Raw genomic sequence first — 21727 nt, forward strand, 5'->3', positions numbered from 1 at the left:
AGGGGTGCTGGGTGTGTGAAAGGGCCCCAAGTGTCTGTGGCTTGTTTCTCTAAAGCACAGGGCTGATTTCAGGACATGCTCTTGCACGCCGTTTGGAAGGCTGGGGGGGATGTGGCCACAGGGGCCTGCAGTGTGGTCAGCCAGTGCATTCTCCTCACGCTCGCTGCAGGGCGCTGGAGCCAGGCAGATGTCTGCAGGGAACTGCTGCCCTGGTCTCTGTGACCTAAACGGCTCCCGGGTCCTTGTCTGAAATATAGTACTAGCTGTGTGGGTTTCCCACTCACAGCCCAACTCCGAGTCACCTCCCTGCTTAAAAAATTCTTTAAACAGGTTCTGCCAAAATAGTTATTGCTTAAAATGGCCTGAGCATGCCCACGTCCCCAGCACTCCAGAGTCACAGGAGGCACAGCGTGGGCCCAGGTGGGCAGTGGTGAAAGGGTAGGAGAGGTGCTGGGAGTCAGGCTGGCCAGAGCTGGACCCTACTGTGGAACTTCGGAGAACTTACACTCTCTAGAGATGACCTCTAATATAAACAACGTGGTAAGGTTACAGAGACGAGACACATAAGGAGCCTGCACGTAGTAAGCGCTCAGCAGATGTTGGTTCTCTCCATGTGCAAGACGAGGTCGCTCATCTTCTCTCCTTGCAAATTCTTTCTGCAGAAACCGAGCTTAAGTGTCCGGTGCAGGGAAACTTAAAATGAAACAATTCTTGGAAAGCAGAGGAGCACAGCTCCTTAAACAGGACTCTTCAAACGCTTACTTTGATGAAGCCAGCAAGATGGCACTTCAGTTACCACGTCTCCATTTAGGTAAGGCTACACTCATGCCGAAGCTATGTGATTACAGAAATTATAAAAATACTTTAAAAATGCATTTGTAGAATGAAGTAACAAAAATACTTAAAATTATTTTTTCTAAACTTTTAAAACAATCTAAAATTATGAATTGCCACGTTGCATTTTTTTTTTTTTACTGTTAAAACATGGGCCAACTCACAACTTCAGCTGTTTTGGTGAAAATCCTAAGATGTGTAATAGTCATCCTAGCCTGTTATCTTTTGTCAGCAGCTCAGGGTCTCCCCTCTGAGCCTGTGGCCACAGTGTTGTGCCATCTCCTGGGTCAGCCAGGGTGTCCTTGGGAACCAGACCGCCCGTGCTCGTGACGCCCCAGGGCTCTGCCCGCCCCACCTTGCTAGCTGGTTTTCAGTTGCTTCCAGCAGCCCTGCCTTCCATCTAGCAGCCTCCTCCTCCTCCTTGGCCATTTTTTTGTGGGCCTGAAAGCCAGATAACTAAATATGTTAGAAAGTATGCAAATTGTAGAAAAGAGACAGAAAGATTCTTGATCTCTTCAAGGAGCAAACCGCAAGAAATTCCTGACATCTTTTTTGGCAGCTCAAAGGCCTTTTAAAAAATTGCTGATCTGTTGTTTTGCCGGAAAAGTGAATTCTAGATAGTGACAGTCACTCCATGTACATTACCCTGTCCTTAGAAAGGCTATTATAAGTGAGATAATGGATGTTTTTAAAAGCACTTTAAAAAAGCGTAAACCGTGAAATACTGTTTATCCCATGTATCTATAAAGAAACACACACAGATGGCTAAATTGAATCAACCCCAACGTTTTATTTAATTTAAAGTCTTAAAAGGCAGTGGTTAAGCACATTATCTATGTGTATATATATATGTACGTATGTATATACATATACATATGTACATACATAAAAGGAAACCAACCCCTTTTCAACTTTAGTCACTGATTAACTAGGCCCACTGTCTAGTGCATAATTCATTTTCTACTTCATATGACCAATTCTAAAAGTAAAAATAAACAGCCTTAATCAGTTTAACAGTAACTATTTGTGTTTCTTTTTTTAAATAAATAAAGTTACCATTAAACTGATCACAAATAGTAGAAAGGTAGGGCACGCCCGCACACGCGCGCGCGCGCACACACACACACACACACATACATTCCCCAATTTACAACGTGACATATGAATGACCTATATGTACAAATGGGTGCTGTTGACTACCTGCCCCCAGCAGAGGCCGCAAAAGAACTCCCAGAACTCAGGGCGGCCCCATTCCCTCTGCTAGGTTGGAGGACATGTGTTCCTGGCACCCCGAGTTAGACCTCAGAATGCATGCTCCCCATGCAATGATACAGATGGGGGTTAGTTCTATGGTACTAGTGTTCAGGTACATGAGGGAATAAATAGGCATTTGTAGCTGCCTCAGAACTAAACCATCATTCATAACTCCTTACAGGGAAAAATGGATTCTGAAGTTCTAGATAAGTGACATAAAAACCTTCAGAGTGTAATCAGTTTGCAAGTCTGGGGCTGTGTATGTGCGCGCGCGCATTTCGTATGTTTATACAAAACTGAAATGGAGAGTGGGGCTAGGTTCATGGAGCAGCTGATGGCTGCCATGTGGTCGGTTCCGACAAGCCGCTGGCCTCAGCCCGCACTTAGCAGCTCATTCTGCTCCGCATGCGCCCCTGTCCGCCGGGGAGATCCGGAGGGCGCGGCTCCCGCGGGCGGGAGGAGGTCCAGGCTGAGGCCGCTGGGGATCCCGACGCACAGAAGGGCCGCCGGAGCGAAGGAGGTCCTTCACTTCCGTCCTCGTGAAATGGACTCACTTTTTCTTTTAGCCCCTGCAATTCCGATTGACTGCAGCTCTGTATGAACGCCTCAGTACTGTGGAAACACGGGATCACCTCTTAAATGTGCTGGATTCTCGGTAAGTACACCGGTTCATGTTTCTAGCCGAAGCAAAGGCATAAATATTTTGGAGAAAAGGTTCCCCTGGAGCTACAGAGAGAAGATGCCGACAAAAGCAGTACCGAGGGCTGGGCACGCGCCCTCAGTCGGTGTCCGAGCCGGTGTCCTCGATGGCGGGGTACTGGCTGAGCGCCTCCTCCAGAGGCGTCACCGTCCCATCAGGCTTCAGCCCCATGGGTCTGAGCAGCTCCTCTCTGGACAAGGAGATAAAAGAGAGAGAAAAACAGTATTCACCGGCATCACGCGCACTCCCCTCCCCCCGCCCAAGCACACATCCTTTTAAAAGAAAAGTCTTTAAAGACCCAAGTATTTTCCCTCAACTCTCTGTGTGTTTGTAACAGGAAAGATGAAAGGGGCATGGAAAGAAAAAGAGGGAGATAAAAGACTTCATTCACACAGGCCAAACCTACTGAGCCAATTAAAGGTATGAAAAGTCAAGGTCTCAGTGGGCTCAGGACAAGGAGCAGGTCTCTTCTGTTTTTAATAATTAACTTGTTTTTCCGTCTGTGGGTGCGTTTGGTCCGAGTGAGGCTGTCGCTGCCGGAACTCCGCCCGTCCCGGTGGGCCAGGCCCCCAGTTAGGTGGCCGCCTCGATCCGCACGCCTTTCATCCGGGGATCGGGCTGTCGGGTTCGATTTTGCCTCTCCGATCAATCTCTAGCGATACGCAAGTATTTATTTCAAATCAGGTGGCCTTCCCAACTTTCTCTCCCTTTTATTTCCTCCTCTCTCTCTTTCTTTCCTCCATTTTTTTAGAAAAACCATTGCTTTTGTTTGTGGCAGTTCAATTATGGGATTGACAGCCATTTAAATCTCTTCAAAGCCCCCAACTGCCTCTTTCAGCTAATCCAATTATATCTACTCCACAAGTTACAGCCTCATCTAAAGATGATTAATTATTGATTAAGCCAATCAAAAAGCATTAGGAAAGATTTACTCTTTTCACAGGCTCTTATTTATTTCATGGAGATTATGGTGACTGTACCTGTTGAGCTGCTACCTCTAGTTCTCCTCCCACCCCCAAAGGTCCGTAACCTGAAGGGCACATGAGCTGCTCCAAGGTATTTTTCACAGAAACGGGTATCGCCCCCTGAAGACCTGTCTGTCCCTGAGAACCACCCCGCAGGGGCTGTAAGGGCGGGGGGCTCTGGGTGAAGGGACGCAATAAAAGCTCCTCTCCCTCTGCCTCGGTGCTGCGGCCCCTAAGGCCAGCAAAACGAGGGCTCCCTTGCAGGCGGGCCCAGCCACACGGCAGTGTGATGTGTCAGAGACGCAGCGAGACGCCCTGGCGAGGGGTCAGAATGGTCCAGTGGTCACTGGGTGAGCCAGCGGGAGCCTCGCCAGGCAGTTCTGGCACCAGGAGACTATTTCCGAGAGTTTGGAAATCTGTCTGGTAATCTGTGTGGGTGGCTGGCTAAACTGGGGCTCCTGAACGTTACAGAGGAGGAGACGTGTTTCCTGATCCAAGAAGTGGGGTCAGAACCAAAGAACTTAGAGATCATTTAGTCCAACCCCCTTGTTTAGCAAAGGAGACTGACTTACCCAAGGTCACATCTAGGGGCAAAGCTGGACTTGGGACACAGGTCAGTGAATCTGAATCCCAGGCCAGCGCTCTTTGCAGCACAGCACATCTGGGTTACCTGCTCTAACTGCCCTGGAGGAGCACACCCTGGGTGCAGCTGATGAAACATCTGTTCAAGAACTACATGCCGGGAACTACACATTATCCTGGGGAGAAATGGAAGGCTGGGCCCAGCTGCTGTCCTTGGAGTGGGTGAAACAACATACCGAAATAACTCAGAACGTAATGGGGTAAATGCTGTAGCAGAATCAGGAACAAAGAGTTGTGGCAGCTCTGAGGTGAAGCACAGACCAGACCGGTCAGGGGAGCACCACCACCATGCATCCTGTGCCCAGCGAGGATGGCACAGAGCATTTCAGGTAGAGTCTGGACAGGGGTCTGTGTGGTCCTATCTACCTATGTGATTCTGTAGACCTTTCTGGACTGTGTCCCCCTCTCTCCTCTCATGAAGCTGTGAAAGGGCCCTGTTGGGAGGGGTGAGGCGAGGCTGCAAGGGTAGTTTGGGGTCTGGTAGTCCAATGTCTTAAATGTCAGGGAGGGATCTTTGGCAGCAGTGTGGCAGACACACTGGAGTAGGACACACTGGTGGCAGAGATGTCATTAGGATGTCACTGGAAGTGCATGAGAGGAGACAGAACGCTGGGTTATGACTGTGCTTGTGGGAAAAGGCTACATTTCTGACATAGATCTGTGATCCCTGGAAGGGCAGAGGGCTGGTGAAGGACAGTAAGGGGTAGAAGGCCTATGGCTTCCACTGACCGAGTGGATGGTGCTGCCATTCACTGGAGCAATACAGCAGCCAGAGCAGATTTGGTGGGGAGATGCTGCCATCTTTCAGGACATGAAAAGCCTAGGGTTCTTGTGTGACAACCAGGTGGCAATGTTTAGTGTTAAGCCAGAAACAATCTGTTCCCATTAGAACTATTTACACGGATATATACTACAGATTTATAACACAGTCTCCTAGTTCTGATTGTGCTGAAGACTTGGTGATATTGGACACTATTTACTAATTTTTGATAAAAAAAGAGAAAGGGGACAACCTGCTGGGAATAAAACATTAAAGAATAAGAAAGTTCAAAAGTCTGAAGGAGCTGGTGGACAGAGGACCCAGTAAGGTAGGGGAGGCCTAGGTAGCAGTAGGATCAGCAAATGAGAACAGAGGACTCCTATCCGGACAGGGTGAGCAGCTGGGTGGACGCCCTACCGCCCCTGGCCGCTACTAACGCTGCTGCATCTCCTGAACAGACGACGCTGCAACTAGCTACCAACTTGTACAAAGCAGCCAGTACTTTCTCACTGAAACCCAGGAGAACTATTTGCACATCAATTTCGATTCCCTACTCCAATTTTACAATGGAAAGAATTAAGAACATTACAATAGTCCGTGATTTTATGGTCAAATTATAGGAATTTATCTGTAGAACAAAGGCCCCATATTTTATTTCTCACTTGTGAACTCTTTCTTGAGCACTTATTTTTTGGGCCCAGTCTATCACCCCTTCACTAATATGGAAGCTCCTCTGAGGGTATGACTCATTTCCTTTTCCACATAGCTCCATGTGATGCTTGGACTTACTGACATTTCTGTAGGACAGGTGTCAGTGATAACCAGCCACATAATCATGCATTCGTGCAAATGAAGTGAGGCAATAATGTGATGTAGTGGAAAGAACAAAAAGATCTATAGTCAGGAAGTCTGAAGTCCTGGCTCTTCCACTTACCAGCTGTGGGAACTTGGATGAGTCTGAGCCTCAGTTTCCCCATCTGTGAAATGGGGCTAATGATAATACTAGCTCTACCTACTTCCTGGTGGTGATATAAAGGAGTAACAGTAGTAGTACTAGCAGTGGTAGCAGTAACAGTAAGAATAATGATAATGTAGATGAAAGAGTTCTATGCACTGTAAAACAAGTCCTAAAAACTATCATTCTTGTGGTTTAGTGAAAGGCACATGAAAAGTTTTGGAGTCCGACAGACCTAGGTTCTAATCCTGGATCCACTACTCACTAGCAGGAAGGCCCTGAACTCTATGAACTTTAATTTTCTTATCTGTAGAACTGGAACAGGAATACCTACCTACCTGAGTTGTCATGAGGGCAAAGGTCATTATACAAGTGACGTGTGGCGCAGGGGCTGGAGTACGGTGCACTCCCTCTCCTTTATGTGTTCATGGAAGGCCTCCCCAGATTTGTCAGGGTACTCTTAGGGAGCAAGTGGGAAAAGAATATGCAGAAGCAAACGGAAGACATGGTCCCTGTCCTCAAGAAGCTTTCAGTCAGTTCAGAAGATCACACACACACATTAAACAATATTAGAAGAATTACAGAACAGCAGATCAACAGGCTTGAGATGATTAACAGGCAGAGCCCTGCTTTCCTAGCTTAACAGTTTGCTGATATTCCCTTATTGTAACTGGAGTTTTCCCTTGCCCTGCTTGGGAGCAGAAGGAGAGGGTCACTTACAGAGATCATGGACCCTAGGCTTGCTTTCCAAACCCCTGTCTTAGTTCTTCTGATCTTCTTCCTCTTTATCATACAACAGCCCACAAATAACACAATGAAATCTTTGATACTGAAACAGATTCACTCCCAAAAGGTCTGAGAAAACACCTGCTCACACTAGATTTTCATTTAATAAGATCTGTTGTATCTAGATCAGCAAGATGTGGACAGAGAATGGGAAGCATTGATGAATACCACAGTAATGTTATTCCACCAGTCATATGGGCTTTGCACATAAGGGAGGGACACAGGAGGCACCTTGTACGAGACAGACTCGGGCCAGACTGTAATAGCAGTTATGGGCATGGATTCATGGGGAGAAAGCATCCCACAAGCAGAATTAGTCGAGCAAAGGCACAGAAGCAAGAGTTAGTTGTGTGCAGGGACTGGCAAGCAGGCAGTTTGGCTGAGATAAAGGAAAAAGAAAGTTCAAAACAGACATGGTGTAGGAAAGAGGACTTGAATGGAGACTTGACATCCTAGGCTGACAAGTCTGGATTACAGTAGAGGCATTTTTGCCTTCTATTTCAAGGGCCCTATATTTATGAATTTTTATTGAAAATAATTCTCATTAGAAAGTTTGAAAGCTATGAAACAATATTGCTCTGACATATTAAAAATAAAGTGTTCTATCTTGAATTATTTTATTTTCATATCCCTGGGTGTCTAGCACAGTGCCTTGCAGACAGATCCTCATTAAGTTGTTTAGGAACTGAGTTTAGTTGCTGCTGATATACCTTTCACCTTCACAGAAAAGGAAGGTATGGCATTTCATGGGACTTCTAATATGTAAAAATCACGACCAAGAGAAAAGCTACATCTTTGGGCAGAAGAGTCACTCTCATCTTCAAGATTTAAAGTTAGGAAAGGTATTAGCATCTACAGGAAATTCTGCACAATGTTTTCCCGAGATTTCATGTTCTCCTTGAGAGTGAGCAACTTGAGGGCAGAGTCCATGTCTTACTGGCTGTGATCTGCAGTATCTGGTATAGGAGGGGGGCACACAGCAGATGCTCTGTAAATGTTTATTGAAAGAACACATGGATCATGGCCTAAATGGAGAATGGTAGAGAACATGTGTTAGGAATCATTCTGATATTATTTTAACTGTAATTATTTCCCTGATGAGCCAATGCCATCAGACATTCTCACAGTCCAGCAGAAGTCAGGTCCCCTTTGTACTGTACAGCTCGGAATTTCCAACCACTAACTGGTGTAGACTCAGCTTCTTATAAACAGGGCACGAGGAGGTCTAGACTAGTCTCCACTAACTTGTGTGTGTCCTTGGGCAAGTCATTTCCTTCCCTGGGCTTGAGTCTCCCCATTTATAAAATGAAAGGGTTGGACAAGATGATCCCCAAGATTCTAAGAGTCTAAATATTAGGCTACTAAATAATTTCAATCTATTTAAAAGCTTCTAGGTTTTTCAGACACTAAAACTCAATACTGCTTAGACCTTGTTTCTAATCAAGACATTCTAAGCCTAAGAGTCAAAAACACAGCACCCTATCTAATTGTCACTGACATACACCAAGACCAGAAATCCTTTCTGCAAAACTACTAGCAGACCATTAGAAAGATTACAAAAATAAATCAAAGCAATGGCAAGTATTACAAGGAAGGTAAATTCCATCATGGCCCTCAATAAGCAGGCCACTTCATGAGTTACTGGTCCTAAATTATGAAGGCCTTCTCTAAAAAGGATAGCTAAGTATCAGATACATATGTCACATCATGGTAAACGGAGATTCTATATACTGAAATGTGCATCAGGATCATGATATTCACATAGCAATGACTCCTTCATACTTACCTTCAATGCTACACACAGGCCTTAACACAAGTTAAGACTGCCCTCGTTATCACCAAAAAGTACGGTGATGTCTACTGGACAAAGAGTCCATTCTAGGCACTGTGACAGTATCATGGCGGGCTTCTCATCTGATCAGGCATCTGGCCAGGGAAGAGATAAGCCTCCAAGAATGTTCAACTGGAACGAAACATCATTTAGAAATTTGATCTTACTAAACGATAAGGAACCATAATCCTCAAGGGCTTGGCCAGGCACGAGGACACAGATAAAGCACGTCCAAGAAGGGAAACTCTATTTTGCCCCAGCCTAACCCTTGGGACTGCTAATGGAAACCAAAAAATTCTTTCTTAAAGATTTAGGGGTGGGAGATTATGGGATTTACCATATTTTAAATGTTCTGGTCTTTTTCTTTTTTTCCCCCCAGATATATTTTAACATTTTCCTGAGCCACCATTTCCCTAGAAGGATGGCCCTCTGGGATGCCTGGGTTTATGTAACTTTTCAGAACCTTAAAGAAGGTCCTGCTTTTTAGGGTTTCTGGCTCCTATGTAACACCTTCCCCAGAAATGACAGTGCAGTATTGGGGCTCAGATACTAACAAACCCAATCGCACATTATAGAGTAGGCCAGATGTGTATGTGTATAAAACACCTTGCTTGACCTGGAAGCAAGAGAATACTCTTGCCACAGCACATGTTTTCGTGCAGTACAAACAAAGCATTCAGTTCAAGAGTACTTGTTGAAAAACAGGACATAATTAAGCAGTTGGTAAATGCATTCTTGTTTCCCACTTGCAGATCTCCCAAGAGTCCCTTCGAATTTACCTATACGAGTTTCAGCTTCCCGCTTGCCACTTAGCTTGATAACGACTCAAAAACCATTCCCTTGTTTTCAAGGGCTCTTCTTTCTTGTCTGCTCTGTGTACTACAGGGCAGTATTGACACATGGAATTAATGACAGGGTCTGTAATGAAACAACAGTCATGCAAACACCAGTCTGCTCTTTTGATAAAACAGCATGTTAGAGACCTATTCACCTCCCTCTAATTGAGTACTGCATAATAGTTCCGATCCTTTTATGTAATATATTTTGTTCTATGATTAGAAAAGAAGAAAAGGGGGGGAACCTGTGAGGCGTTGCTTCCTTCAGTCACCCCTGATTAATTCTCTGTTTTTAATGAGGATGGCTGCTATTTAGGCAGGTTCTGTTACATACTTGTTTTGTTGACTTCTGCACAATGTACAACAAAACCCAAGATGGGATAATTGGGAACCATTTCTTTGGCTCAGGGATTCCTGCTCTTAATGTAAGGCTGGCTTGGAAAAAAGAACCTTGACATTTTAAATTAGCCATTTCATATTTAATTCCTTTTCACATTTGAAAGATAGGATGAGAAACTGGTATATAAATAAAGCATCTTAATGGCACAGAGCTTTTCAAAAATCGCCTGCTAGAATGGAGCCTGTGACAGCCCAGAGAAAGCAGCTCTGTAATCTTTGCTTTAATTTCAAGTCTGAGAGTGCATCTTAATTTCAAGATTTCACCATCACTGGAATAGTCTGTAATCCACTGAAGTACAATGGATTTCTCACTAACCTGCATATTCTTGTAAGTGTTTTTAACCCTTTTTGCTCAAAGAAATAACATTACCTTTGCCATGGGTTAACATGCCAGTTACACACTGTGAAAGAGTGTCCTTTGGGTTTGGACTCTGATCCTTTATCTTTCCCTATACCTTTCATCTAATGGCTTCCTACTGCTGACTGGTTATACTAATCTTTCACTAAGCCACTACCCAGTAGGTAGGAGGGGTATGGTGGCTTTTCCACAGCCAATTCAAGGTCTTCCAGCTGTATCTTTCAAAAAACAATTTTGAAATCTTTCCCTCAGACCTCATCATTGTGCTTTGGGTACATCTGGGAAGGTAGAATATGTAGCCTAAAAATATCATTCCCAAGACAAATGGAAATAGCATATTGTCCTTACCATGTCCTTCCACTTTGTAAATGTACTTAGGAGTTGCCCAAACAGTCCCATAGGGAAGCCTTTTAAAAGTTTGGTTTTCCTAACATGATCACATTAAATACAATAATTTGTTGAATACCTATAATCATTCTCTTTTCAAAATAATTAAGAGACCATCTATTAATATAGAATCATAGCGATTTTACTGGTGTACTTCATATAAAGTTTTTTCCTTTCACATAAGCTATTTAGCACCTGATCTGATATTTGAGAGGAGCTCAGCTATGGACTGAAAAGGCAGGAATACATTCCTCCAAATCTTAATTCTCTACTCAGGTAAACATGCTTATTTGTCTGTCTTTGTGCTTTGCATTTATTTAAAATTTGGAATGTCTTGTTAAAAATAATCAGACTGACAAACTTTTGAGAGCTATTGGTAATTTTTCAAAATAATGTTAAGATCTAGAGCCTGAAGACTGAGTCCTGGCTATGTCATTAATCAGGTGCCTGATCTTGGGTCAGTCCCTTCATCATTGGTCCCATTTACTCTTCAGTAAAACATGTTGTGCCCTATCTACTTCACAGGGCTGTTTAATGATCAATGGAGATAATAAATGCAGAAACACTTTTTAAACTTTAAAGCACTATAAAATATTAGTCTTTTATTATTTTTCTCATTTATGTTAGAAGATCACATGCAAAGCTTCTAAAAATTTGCTACCCACCTCACATTAAACAGCATGGTTAAGAAGATACAGAGAAAGAGGTTAAGAATAGTGCTAGAAGAATAAAATACAGTTTTATCCTTAAGTGAAGGGTGTTCTTTATTATTTCTTGGTAATTTCTCTACAGAACTTTTCTATCCTGTTGTCCAAATTATTAAGAGGTCAGCATGCCAAACTGACCCTGTTGAATAAAGCAGTAGAAATAGAAGTTCTTACATGGTCTTTCCAATTAGAAAGACTTAAGAATTAGAGAAGGAGGGTCCAGAGAGCAAATGGCCAGTGGACAGTATTGTTATTTCATGTTTCTCTAATAGGCAGAAGCCATTTCAGCTAGTACTTAAACCCACAGCTCAAAGTAGTCATTCCTACTACAGAGTTGGAGGACAGTGACTACCAACGGGTGACACAAAGGTAGCATGACATCCTATTGGGGGTGTCTGGTCAGTAGAAGGGCCCTCTATAACCTAGATGTACAGTATCAAGTTTCTCAAAGTAATCCTTCCCTGCCACTTAAAGGGTATACTAATTTAACTGGACCGAGGTTCCCTTGATTGAACTTTCAAGCAACTTTACATTATATTTTAATGATGTAGAACAGTGTTGTCAAATCAAAATATCATAAGATACCAATTTTAGCCATATATATAATCTTAAATGTTGTAGTAGCCATAGTGAAAAAAGTAAGAAAAGGTAGGTAAAATTAATTTTAATATATTTTAACACAATATATAAAAAATATTTCAACATAAAATCCATATTCAACAACTGAGGTATTTTAATTCCTTTTCTTTGTACTGAATCTTTGGAAGTCTGAATATTTAATACTTATAAGACATCCCAATTCAGACCAAGTACATTTCAAGTGCTCAGTAGTCATTTATGGCTGGTGGTTACTACATTGGACAGTACAGACCTAAAGGACTTTCTGATATGAACAATTAATATCTTCACATTTCATGTACTGCTGATCACACTTCTGATGTGCACCTAAGAAGTATTTCGTTGACTAACTCATCATACAGGTGGATGTGATCAATTCTTGATATTTTTGTAAGCAGAGTAAAGTACCTTTCCATAAGGAAAAAATTATGTATTACTTTTCCTTTATAAATCACCTATCCCAGCTTTATTAAGTTTAAAAATAATCCTTGGATTAAAGGAACTATTTATATAATATATATATGTATTCCTATATTTAGTACCTGCATTTATTAAGAAAGCCATATCCCAAATACTACACAATGATTGGTGAAAAAAAAAAAAATACATAGAGGACAAGGAGTAGCTAAGAAGTGTGAAAACAATTATTATGTATAAAAATTTTAGATTTTGATAGAATATATAAGCAAAAAGGCAGTTTTTTGTACAATGTACCTTCAGATTATTCTTAAGCTCTTTATGATGATGGGGTAAAGGTGGGGTAGAAGATTAATCAGTCCTGGCTCCAATTAAGGCACTAAAGGGGATTAGGAAAGGCAAAACAAAACTGAAACTTGAAATATCATTTCCCTTGGTTAGTTTAAGCTTAAGCCAATCAATCCTCTCCCATCTTCAGGAGGAGGCTGCATTATTATATACAAGTTGTATGCTGTAACTAAGGTGAATGCAATTGTATTAGCCACACTGGACTTGCTTAACCACACACAATCCCCATTCTAATCCCCTGCTTCTTTCTTTCCCAATTCAGAGGAGGAAAGAAGAGGTGGAGAGGCAAGCAAATTTCATCCCCCCTTCCACCTCTGGTCTCACATTAAAAATGTCAAATGAGGCTTCCTGTAATCTCATGCCATGCTTAATGCTTCTGTTTGATAAACATTACAATTATTTTATATTAATGGAATTATGTACTTCAATGGTTAAATCAGCCAGCCATGGGTCACAGTACCTTTATGGGATTCCTTTCTGGCCCTGAATTTTATGACATCTGGCCAAGAAATGAACTGACAAAAGTATACTTTGAAGTCTTAAACCATATAGGCTGTTTTATAGAGCAAAAAAAACTGACTTCTTATGTGGGAATTGACTATGTTCATTATTTCATCATCATACAATGGGGAACCCTCAGGGTACAAGGCACTGTACTAGCTAGATATGATGGGATTTGGAGGGTTCAAATTGTTCTAACTCATAAAACTTCCTGGCCCACTGCCATCCCTTTATCTACATTGGTCACAAATACAATCCTTATACTTAAAAAAAAAAATCACTTGGAATACTACTAAGTCAGTTGGTTTTCAATGGGAAGAAAGTATTTGAGTACTAATCTCTTTAGTGTCCTTGAAACTCTAGCTGAGATAAAGCTGCTAAGGTGGTGAGCTCCTTGAGGCAGCAGCTATGTATAGCCCAGAGGCAAAATGAAAATATAATTTTAATTTTTACACTGGTGGTTTTACAGCTTCTGTAGTGAATAACATCTACACCTACACCAGGCTCAGTAATAGTACTTGGTATGACCAACCTTAGTCACCACTTGGGTAAGTGCTTTGGCACGGGCCACTGTTGCTAACCACCATCCTGGGGCAGGTCCTTCACATCTGTTCTCCTATGGGTGGAAAAAAGGAAGTGTCTAGTGTCCATTCATTGGCCACGTCACCTCCAACCTTAATTATTTAATCTCACGCCTTTCAATTCAGGCCCATTTTTTGGGAAGGAAAGTTAATCAGACGAAGCTACAGTACACTCTTAGCACAGTAAGGACTTGGTGGGTTGCAGAATATCCTTAGAAGTGACAGTTGAGGGAACTAACCAGTAGCACAGTGCTGAAAAGGATGATCAGGAGGTGGTCGGCAAACACTGACACTAACAGACAGGCACAGTAGCAGAGTGGACAGAGCAAAGGTCTTGAGTTCTGGAAAATGAAGTTCTTAGTCTCACTTTATTATGAAGCTATAAAGAGAATATATGTGAAAGTGTTTCATTAACTGTTAGAGGAAATGGATTATCACCAGTCATTAGCTTGGAAATGTTTGGGGCAAGTCTTTGGGCCTTGCTTCCCCCAGTGATAAATCTAATAACATTATATTGATCAAAACAGTAATAAAACAACTGAGCTCTTTGGAATGAAAATGCAGTATGTAAATACCAAATATTTATCTTAGCAAGGGTAAATTTCCATCAACCTGGAATAAATGGTCATTTGTCCATTTCAAGGATCAGCACAAGTGCTACCTTCCCTGTGAAACAGTCTTTGATTCATCCATACAAAATGAACTGCTCCTTTTCCTGGGTGCTCACAGTTCAATGTAGACCTGATTTTGTCATTGTTTCCTTCTATCTTGTATTCTAGAACAGATTACAGCCATTTTCTTCACTTAGACTGTGAGTTTCCCAAAGGCAGAGCCTGTCAGGTTCACCTTTGAATCTCCCTCATCTTCCTAGCACAGTGCCTTGCACAGAGTAGCCACTTAACAGATGTACCCTGAATTTAGTCTACTTTGGCTGTATGACATCTTTTTTAAATCTCAAAACCAAACCACAAAAAACCAAAGCCAAAAAACAACAGTGAAAAGATAAAAGAAACTTAGGACAAACATACAAGATGCATAAAGAATGGTTTCATGCTTTGCATTCCTGCTTTGGAATGCCCAACTGCTGATCTCCATACAGTTTTGTCATTGATTGTTATTAGAGCAAATGTTAGAAAGCACATCAAGGCAGACAATGTAAAAAACCCATCATACATCATGCAAAAAACCTGTGATTTAGGACTATTCCTCGAAGTTCCCTTTAGCTTCAACTTTAATGTCAAAGTTGGTACCATCAAAGCCAACACAAGACATTTGCTGCACTTTATACATGCAAAAATCTGTATCACCTTCAGATTGAGCTGGGCATCTGCTGGGTGTTTCTGAGTATGTATCTTCTTTGAGGCACAGTTTAAATCAAGGGGAAGCTTGGATATTTCAGACTCGGTTTGTATACATATTTGTTGGCAGCTTCTAGAATAAAATATGTGGATTCCCCTAAGAAGAAGGGCCTAGCACCATTTTATATCTCTGTTATAGGGATGCCTTGTGAAACAGTCTTCTCTCTCTAATTAAGTCAAGTACCTGAATTACACTACATGATCTTAGGCAATTCTTTCCCTCATCTCCCATGTTAGAGTTTACTCACCCAGGGTATGTAGGCCAGTTGAATAGCATCGTGTTATCTTTTAAGAACTCATATTATTGAAATAAAATGTATGAAAATGAAATTTATGCAACTTAAGTGTTTTACTGTCTTAACACACTAAAATGCTACCCTCAGGTGCTTGTTACCACTGCCCCTCCTGCTTCTACCAGATGGACTCTTGGGGCTCATCCTAACTGCTGTACTTAATACCAATGCGTTTCATTAGCTACATCAGATCCTTTTGGAAGTAGCCAAGCACAAATCTTATTTTTATATATTCACTCAGAACTTGTTATTCTGTCTTCTACAGGTGTGGCCACTATCAGTATTTTCCCTTTGACTGTAATTCCTTCAAGAAAGGAACATATCTGTTCTACACAAAGGTAAGAAGAATGTCATTTACAAACAGATAACAATGTCTTCTGAAGATTGTGAGCATAGTTAGCTGTAAATTCTAACTTTCTTTGGAAAGGATGAAAGTTCAAAAGGACTAGCTGTAGGTCAGTAAGTTCTAAAGCTACTTACTTCTCTGTAACTTCTGCCACATTACCAGCATCATTTGAAAAAAGCTTACTCTGCAGAGTCTGATCTGATACTCACACTTGTCACACTAAATACCTGCACTGGTCACACTTGCCCCCCAGCTTCTTGGTTAGTACATTTCTACTCCAAGCCTCCCGCTGTCTCCTAGCCTCTGCTTGCTTGTTACGCCTTCCTCTTTAATGGCTGGCAGTCTGGCTTTCTCATTCCTGTTGCTACTTCTCTTGACTGAGGGGTATTACTAGTCTTCATACAGTTGTGAGAAGGAGACGCCCAGAAGAGAATCACCTTTCCATGGCAGCTGCCACCAACACACAGAAGCACTCACTCAAGATGGCTTAAAGGAGACAGTGACTCAGTGTATGACTGGAAAATAGAGCGATTCAGGCAGGTGTGAAAGGAATTAATACTTTCTAATAACTCCTCCAAGATAACTAGTTGACTATTAGTAGATATCTGATTCAGTTATTTTTAAAACTGGCTATTTTTGGAGGGGAAGAAGGTGTGAGGCAAGAAGGGAAGGGAGCTTGTTTTTAGAGCCCCTAATTAATAAAAGCACCTGCTTTCAGAAAATCTTTCATGTTAGCTATTCCTTTTCATTTTTTCCTGTTGGGTGCATGACATTTTAGGATTCTTGGTTTTAGCAGCAACCCAAAAAGAGAGAATTGAAAACTTGCACATCAAAAATGGGGGGAAAAAAGCATCATGATTTAGAACAAAAACCAAAACAGACTAAAACAAAAAAATAAAAGAAGCAGCAAAATCACTGAACCTAACTCACAGCATCTTGTTTAAGACAGGGAGGTTAGTTGGTTAAGTATCACAGTGACCTAGTAGTACTACCCTATTGGAGTTCAGATGTTTATGAATGCACATCCAGAAGCGGCCCATGGAGAAAAACTGTGGTGGCCAAGAGAGCCCTGAGTGGCTGCCCGGGCCGCCCTGCTCCAGTCACAGGGGTTTCCGGAGGTGCTGTTCTATGGTAACTCTCAGTGAGAGAGACACAGAAATAGAACAATTTTAGAAACCAAGCAAAAAATGGATGGGAATACAATACCTGGAAAGTTTATCAAGCATGTTGACAAGTTTCATGGCTTCATATTCTTTTTGTTCTTCTGTCATTTCATCTATGGGATTTGGCATTGGTTCCTCTAAATGACCAGTGATAAGATTAATGCTACAAAAAGAAAAAAAAGTTATGCTGTATGTTTTAAAATTATGCTCTTTCTATACTTTTCTGGTCCAAGTTTTAAGTTATAATAAGAAAGAGTATAATAGCCAAAAAAATTGGCAATAATAGCAATTTTGTGGTATAGAACTGCTATAGGAATTTAAAAAAGACTTTTCCTACTAATATGCTTTGGGAAATGGGTGATAGCTTTTGTTTTTAAAAAAGTAAAACTAGCTTGCCAACTTTCTTTTAAGGTTGGTTGCTTTTTAAAAATGGGCAATTTGGTGTTAGGATAAATTTCCTTAGATGCAGCTTATTCATTAATTATAAGCGGACAAATGATTTCAGAGAAGGGGAAATTCATTTGTGATACAGCATAAAACAAATATGTCAAAAAAATTGGAAAAATGATGGCAGAGAGGTTGGAATCTGAAAATGAAAGCATGCCAATTTATAATCTCAGGAAATTAGTCCATTAGTGAGACCACAGAAGGCAATGAGTGTTTAAATAATAAAAGATAAAGCAGAAGAACAATTTTAATTAGATTTGATCTGACCTAGATAAAAAAAAAAGGAATGAAATCTAGCCTACCAAGAGACAGGTGTACCATCTGGCTTTCTGGAAATAGATTTAATAAAGTACTTAAAATGAATACATTCTGTAAACTTTGTATGAAGTTCTAATACCAAACAAGCTATCTTCTTAGATAAAAGCCACACTACCCTTTTTTTTTATTGAGGTGAAGTAAAAGATAATTCTTTCAATGGCTGCTAAATATCTATAACTTAAACACCTTTCTGAAGAAGAAGACAAGAGGTTACAGAATTTTGTTCCAGCCAAATACAGTTTATTTTTAAGGATCAAATGAAATACCCTGCAAACAGCAAACTGCTAGTACATCACCTTCAAGAGTCTAAAAATGAATGCTTCAGGCGCCAGGCTTTCAGGAGAAGCAAATGAGTGAACTGGTCAGACATGAACTATGTGAGTGTTGGGACTGGAATAAACTGGAAAACAGCCCTTGTCTAAACGGGGGTGGGTGGGCCAAACCAGAGACATTTATTATTCAGGGCTTTTCTCATTTGGAGTAAGGGCTAGGTCATGAGGTATTATTACCTGTTACTAAAAGATTCCCTTTTCTTTTTCTACATTCCTCAGAGGTTACATGTCATACAGAATCTTGTGAAAGGACTCACTGCTCACCATCTTCAAAAGCTGGATCTAAAACATCTGTTTTGCCATTCTTGCATAAGACCTATGTCTAGAGCCATGTAAAAAACTTTCTCCTCCCAAGTAGTGTCAAGCACCATCCCCCAACAAATGAAATCTACACAGAAAGCCAATATGTAAAACAGACAAAGTGGAACTGCTCAGGCAGGAGAGAGGAATGGCAGAGGAGGGTGGGGCCTAAAGCCCCTTCTGCACTCAGCCGCTTCCCCTTAAGACAGCCGCCAAGTACCTGGAGGAACTCTGGGGCTCTGGGGCAACAGTCTGAAAACCCACAGGCTTGTCAGTGCTTCTTAGCCTCAACGGTACATTCGAGTCACTTGGGAAACTTTAAAGAAATGGCTTGGGCCTCACCTGAGACCAACTAAATCTGTGTTTTTGTTTTTCTGATGTTTCTGGCACACGGTGAGGTTAAGAAGCACTAGGTGAGAGTGCCCACTTCAGACTCCCACTGTGGTCTACTGTTCTCTCTCCATTTGTTTCAGGGACTCATAAAAGAAGAGAAAAAGGCCTCTAATTAGTGGCCATTAACAAAAATGCCGAATGGGGTCATCATATTTCCTAAGTAAAGAACAAAGAGGACCTAACAAGGCTCTGAGAACTCTGGAGCTTGTAAGCCATATCCAGATGTCATGCTGGAGTGCAATTCCACCACCCATCCATACACCCATACCTATGGGCAAAGGTATATAACAACAGGACACGTTTTCACTGGTTTCTCTTCTGCCGCCTGCTACATTAGAAAAACAACTAGGTTTATAAATAAGTGAAGGTACTTACTACAGGCACATACCACTTCCCAAGCAGACAAAAGAAACCAGGCCTTAGACAAAAGTATACAGGAAGGTACATCATGTTCATTTGTTTCTTGGGAGAAGGCTTCTCTCCCCAAGTTCAATGGAGGGGAGATTTAAAATATCAGATCCACAGACTATTTAGAATATAATGAATGACATTAGCACAAGCCATCCTGGGCCTCAAACACAAAAATACAGTGTCAGGAGGACACACTTGTAAGCTCTGTGGTGTATTAGAGATACCAGAGCATACTAAGTCAGGACATGAATCCCTCAATCAGGGCACATTTGAGTCTTTTCTTGGTTTTTGGTTCTTTTAAGGGCTTAGTGGAAATGATGTCCCTTTTTTCATAGCTGACCTCAAGCATCTGCTGCTAAAATGACTTGACAGCTTGCTCTGAAATTAGCTACTGGAGTCACAAAATCCTTTGCTCACTGCACATAAAAGCAGCAGCCAGATATTCACTCATACAGAGTAAGAACTTACCATCCTTTACCTATGCAGTAAAACATTCCAACACCCCAAAGTCACTTCAGAAGGATACATTTTTTCCTTTAAAAAGACATAGTCCCCATAGTGCTCAGAAGAATGTAAACACCACCACAGAAAACACAAGTTGGGGCACTGAATTATGGCACTCTTCTATGGGAAAAAACCAATGAGCTGGGGGCAGGAGGTGAATTTGGATACTGTCTTCCCTCTGCCCCACTTTAAACCAGTGTCATGTAGTTTCCATACTCAGGTAGAGAAAACAGTCACAACAAAAACGATGTGAGGCTTCATAAAACAGATTGCTTCTTTTTTGAACAATCACTTGCCACCTCAAATATTTATAACCTCAACTAGTATAGTTTGAGACTTAACTTTCTACATTTCAGGATCTTAACACTGAAATTCTGGGGTTACTTTTATTTTGTTCCAAGACTGAGTCTTAAGATGCTTTACATACACTAGTTATGGTGGATATTTTATTGAGTAATTTTATATCTATCATGATTTTTCCTACCTTGTCTCTGCTCCCCTCCCCCATCTTCCCAGCACTCCAATTCTGTGACTGTGTATATCTTCCAAATAGGGGACAAAAGGTAGTCTAAACTCTTATCTCAGAGTTCATTGAGAATTTTGTATTGAAGGGGGTAAGAGAGTAAGACATGTAGTCATGTGGAAAATAGGCATTCCAGGCAGAAGGAACAGTTGATGGAAAGGCCACAGGCAGGAGTGTGTCTACAGCATGACAAACAGTGAAGAGGCCAGTGTGGTGACAGCGCAGTGAGACACGGCCCAGAATATCACTGTGAGAACTTTGGTTGGTAACCACTGTGGCGTTTTCAGCAGTGATGTCTTACTTACATGTTGTAAGAATTATGCTGGCTGTTGTGTTGAGAAGAGACTGAAAAGGGACAATGGTAGAAGCGACAAGAATGGTTAGAAGGCTATTTAAAATAATCTGGGAGAGAGACTAAATTTTAGCTTCTTCTGGAGTGGCAGCAGTAAGGGATGTAATGGCAGTAATGGCAACAGGGAAGACTGGATTCAGAATATATTAGGAAGGTAGAGCTAGAATTCCAAGACAGATTTATGTGAATTAGAATGAACTGAATAGAACTTCTATGCTTTCAGGTATTTAAAGTACATTTTCTTTCTCTTATTTTCTATTTGAGTTAGATCAGAGAAAGAGAACAGATGCTCTAAGATCAGGGAAACTATGTGAAGGGCAAACTAATGTCTCCCTTTGATTGGCCTTGAGGAAGAATACAGGTAGCAGTTAAAACTTAAGCTCTGACTCCATACCTTTTATGATGGCTATTATATTAAAACAACAATACAGAAGATAACGATTGGTGAGGATGTGGCAAAATTGGAACCCTTGAGCACTGCTGGTGGGAATGTAAAATGGTATGGAAGTTCCTCAAAAATTTAAACATAGAACTACCATATTATCCAGCAATTCCACTCCTGGGGACATACCCAAAAGAAGTGAAAGCAGGAACATGAACAGATGTTTGTACACCCACGTTCATAGCAGCATTATACCAGGCAAAAGGGGGAAACAACCTAAGTGTGCACTGATGGATGAATGTATAAACAAAATGTATATACATACAATGGAATATTATTCAGTTTTAAAAAGGAAAGAAATTTTGACAAATTCTAGCGTATGGATGAATCTTAAAGACATTCTGAGTGAATTTAGCCAGCCATGAAATGATAAAATATTGTGTACTATTTCACTTATCTGAGGTTCCTAGTCAAATCCCAGAGAAAGGAAATAGAACGGTAGTTCCAGGGAGAGGGGAATGGGTCAGAGCTTTGTCGGGGAAGATGAGAATGTCAGTGTAAAGTGTGTAATACCACAGATCGAACTCTTAAAATGGTAAATTTTATGTTTACTTTATTCCCCAAATAAAAAGGCAAAGTGGAGAACACAATAAAACTTTGTGTTACCTCAAAAATAAAGCCTTGCCTACCTCAAAAAACAACAAAAACTCCAGAAAACAAGCTCTG

General features: G+C 41.3%; 1 protein-coding gene across 7 annotated transcripts in view; it reads right to left on the reverse strand.

The window, feature by feature from the left end:
• Positions 1–2789: 2789 nt before the first annotated feature.
• The window catches only part of RIC8B (RIC8 guanine nucleotide exchange factor B), a 94659-nt gene continuing 75721 nt past the window's right edge, over positions 2790–21727 (reverse strand). For 2 of the 7 annotated variants that reach the window (XM_057486439.1, XM_057486438.1), the window contains 2 exons: positions 17083–17202; positions 2790–2978 (listed from right to left, as the gene is read on the reverse strand). In XM_057486439.1, coding sequence (XP_057342422.1) covers positions 2867–2978; positions 17083–17202 — 232 coding nt within the window. In that variant the 3' untranslated portion in view covers positions 2790–2866. Of the gene's footprint in view, positions 2979–8682; positions 13915–17082; positions 17203–21727 lie in introns of all 7 variants that reach the window. The other 5 variants (XR_008991919.1, XR_008991917.1, XR_008991918.1 and 2 more) reach the window with 5 other exon arrangements.

The sequence above is a fragment of the Manis pentadactyla genome, chromosome 10, assembly GCF_030020395.1.
Source record: "Manis pentadactyla isolate mManPen7 chromosome 10, mManPen7.hap1, whole genome shotgun sequence".
Taxonomy (NCBI): domain Eukaryota; kingdom Metazoa; phylum Chordata; class Mammalia; order Pholidota; family Manidae; genus Manis; species Manis pentadactyla.